The sequence below is a fragment of the Otolemur garnettii genome, unplaced genomic scaffold (genome assembly GCF_000181295.1).
Source record: "Otolemur garnettii isolate 467f Iridium unplaced genomic scaffold, OtoGar3 scaffold00001, whole genome shotgun sequence".
NCBI lineage: Eukaryota > Metazoa > Chordata > Mammalia > Primates > Galagidae > Otolemur > Otolemur garnettii.
The window spans coordinates 43,859,951-43,863,460 of NW_003852396.1; the positions used below are offsets into that span (position 1 = coordinate 43,859,951).

Genomic DNA, 3,510 nt, shown 5'->3' on the forward strand with positions numbered 1-3,510 from the left:
TAATGTATACTCTAAAACAATGTTTTCCAACTTTTTTTTTTTAAATCTCACAGCACACTTGAACCTTCTGCAGCATACTTAAATAATGTTGACAAAAAAAGAGTTAAAAAACGAATATACTGGCTCGGCACCTGTGGCTGAAGCGGCCAAAGTGCCAGCCACATACACCTAAGGTGGCGGGTTCGAATCCCCAGCCCGGGCCCGCCAAACAACAATGATGGCTGCAACCAAAAAATGGCTAGGCATTGTGGCGGGTGCCTGTAGTCCCAGCTACTTGGGAGGCTGAGGCAGGAGACTCGCTTGAGCCCAGGAGTTGGAGGTTGCTGTGAGCTGTGATGCCACAGCACTCTACCCAGGGAATAGCTTGAGGCTCCGTCTCAAAAAAAAAAAAGAATATACTTACTGTGCTTGGAACTTCTTCTGAAAATCATTTAAGTAATGATCTTTAAAAATTTTTATGGTACACCTAAGATCTGCTCAGCACACCAGTGTGCCATGGCACACCAGTTGAAAATCACTGTTCTAAAAGGATAGTGCCATTGTCTTTCAAATTCAAATGCTAGAATACCCACAATTGTAAAGGCAAGGAATAGTGTTTGAAATAAACAGGCTCTGTATTTCTGGGCTTAGTGAGCTCAATGTTAGAAGGAGAGTTTGGAAAAATAGAGGATAAATCCAAATTTGAGGGTTTCAGCTATTGGATCTTAGTGCCCTTTTTCCAGATACCCGTGTGGATACTTTCCCCTGTGGGTTGTTCTCAACCATATGGTTCCTGGCAGGCTTAGAACATAAATTACCCCTGCAATACTTTGTCACCCACCCTCCCGTCCCACAGTACAAAGGTAGTCACCTTCTTCCTGGAGGCATTTAGCTACTCAGACCTGAAGGTCCCTGCGACGCCGGCCAAAGGTGTCGGAACCCACATCAGTGGGCACGAAGTTGCTCTTCACTATGCCTCCTGATCTGCTCAGCAAGCCTGCCAGCCGATGAGTCACACAGGTGGCAGTGTTGCAGGATCTCTTCTGGGCAGTGATGCTGATTTTCAGGATGAAGAAACAATAAGAGATCTGCCAGTGAGAGTTTGGGGGAGGAACCTGCCCCATGAGACCATCATGGTAAAGTTGCATCTCTGAGAGGCACCAATTAACCTTAAGTGTTTCTCCTAAACACCATTATCAGAGCAGAAAATCACAAAGCCATTAGGGAAAATGCCATGATCATTCCCCATAGACATTCTTGGGGACCTCAGAAAACCCAACGGTGACTCTGGGTAACTGGCCATGGAATAGTGAGCTTAATAGCTGATCTTTCCTGTATAAACAGACTAAAAATTAGCAAAGGTTTAGGAGACAAGAGTGAATATGGCACCATGCCCAACCCCATTCATAAGAACTGTAGAATCCGTGCCCCAGTCACAGGTATCAAATAAAAATTCCCCTCTTAGGAAAATAAAAATTCCCCAGTCTTACCTGGAAGAGGAAGAGGGTGAAGTCTGCAGCATCCATTCCCAGAGGTGCTTACCTGCTTGTTAGCACCCCCATTCTTGCTGCTTGAGCTCAGTCACAGAGACCAGTCCTGATACCCTCTGTCCAGCTACTCTAGGGTTAAGGCTACTTCTAAGTACATGTCCTAGATACCATGAAGCCTGGGTCATGGGCCAGAGCAATAATTGCCACAGCTTGGGTCTTTTTAGAAAAATAGCTTTATTCCCCAAATGACCAGCACAGAAGCAGGACAGTAAAAGCTCTGCTATGGAATCCTCAGGGGACTCAGGGCTGCCCTCACTCTCTGATCTCTTCTGGCGATTCTCTTCCAGCCTGTGAGTCCCGTTCTTTCTCTTCCCACCTGAGGTTCCAGACATGCTTTGCCACAAGGAAAGCCACTGAGAGCAGACTGAAGAGCAACCAGAGAGGAACCACATGCATCAAGTTATAGGAAAGAAGCAAGAAAGGAAATTAGAAAGGAAAGGAAGGCGTTTAGTTGGCACCCTGGGGCATGCCCATGTAAGGGTGGTGGTCTCTCTCCAAGTTGCTGGCCATATCCCTTTTCTTGCCAGGTGCTCCAACCCCAATTGAGGTTTGGGGGAACGTGTGAAACTTGTTGAAGTCCTGCGTGTACATGCCCAGCATGCAAGTACTCAGATTACCGCACCGCTTAGATCTGGGGCTGTCCAGGCTGCAGGGAAAAGACATGCCAGATAATACCATGCACTAAAGGCTGCCTCTGTTGACAGTCACTCAGAAGACTGGACTGTGTGGGGGCTCTTTGAGTGGGAGCAGGAGGGACAGGCAGGGGTCAGCTCACACAGCCTCTATTAGGAGAGCTCAGGGGTCCAGTGGGGCAGGGTGGTGTGGGGAAGGGCTGAGTGGGGAAGGGTGAGCTTTTCTGGCATTCTACATGCTGTTCAGACCCCCATGCTCAGCAGAGGGATTCTTGGGGAGGATGCAGGTACAACAGACACCTCTGCCCAGGTAGTGCTGGGGCCAGGCTGGTCTCTGCTCAGGTTCAGGGTGTGTGGGGAGGTGGAACTGGGTAAGGGTGCCCTCCCCACCCCAGTGACAACATGCATTTCTCCACAGATGCTATACATCTAGAGACCCAGGCCTGCCTCAGACTCTGCTCTATTTGTCCCCACCCCTTGCAAGGGCTTCACCTTGAAAATGTGAAATGAAGGCTCCTTGCAGGGGTGAAAGAATGTTATCTGCAGATTAACAAGGTAGAGCCAAATTTCTAAAATCTCCCGAGATACACCAGCTCTATCCATGTTGCCCTTACCAGTTTTAACTCATCCTACCTGGGTGGTCTCTCCAGTACTGCAAAAGCAATCCCCCCAGCGACCATTCCACACCTCCCCATTTCATTTCCTCACAGTTTCAGAAATGCAACTTTTTAATGTGTCTAACAGTCCTTCCACCTGCATTGGACTTCTGTCTCTCACAGAGCCCGAAAACAGCTGGGCCCCAGATCCTGTTGAACAATCATGGTCTGCTGGACCCTGGCCAGTGTGTTCTCTCCTACCTGGACTACACCTTCCTGAGTGGGAGGAGAGAGGAGGTCCTGACCTGGGTAGCTGGGGAGCCTTACCTGGAGCCCTCTGTCTCCAGCTCCTGTTCCAGCTCACTCGCCTTCCTCTGCACATAGTCCTGCACCAGTGCAGCCAGTAGGAGGCGTGCTTCCTCCTCACTGAGTGTAGCCAGGTCTGGGCTGCTCACCAGGTTGGATCTGTGAAGGGAAGCAAACCCAGTGCAGGCTGTGTTTCCCTATCTGCCGCTCCCAGGGATATGCAGCCAGGCTTCCTGGTTCTTTCCTCTTTCCCTGAGGAGGTGACCAACCCCACTCCCACTTACAAGTCAGGAGGTCAGTGTCCTCATGGGGAGCCAGTCACTGGTATGTTCTCCCAACAGTGGTCTGAAGCCAATTCATAACAGGCTTATGAAAGTTGATGGCTAAATTTTCAGGAATTTTGCAAGCTGAGTGTTAAGTGAAACCAGTTTTTTTTTTTTTTTTTTT

The 3,510-nt window shown here is 49.0% G+C and overlaps 1 protein-coding gene across 2 annotated transcripts in view; it reads right to left on the minus strand.

Moving 5' to 3' along the window:
- Nucleotides 1-848: 848 nt before the first annotated feature.
- Nucleotides 849-3,510, minus strand: part of LOC100962194 (calcitonin gene-related peptide 2) — a 3,714-nt gene continuing 1,052 nt past the window's right edge. Inside the window, exons 2-3 of one of the 2 annotated variants that reach the window (XM_003781131.2) lie at nt 3,085-3,222; nt 849-1,035 (exon numbers count right to left, since the gene is read on the minus strand). In XM_003781131.2, coding sequence (XP_003781179.1) covers nt 876-1,035; nt 3,085-3,222 — 298 coding nt within the window. In that variant the 3' untranslated portion in view covers nt 849-875. Of the gene's footprint in view, nt 1,036-1,889; nt 2,176-3,084; nt 3,223-3,510 lie in introns of those variants that run through there. The other variant, XM_003781130.2, reaches the window with a different exon arrangement.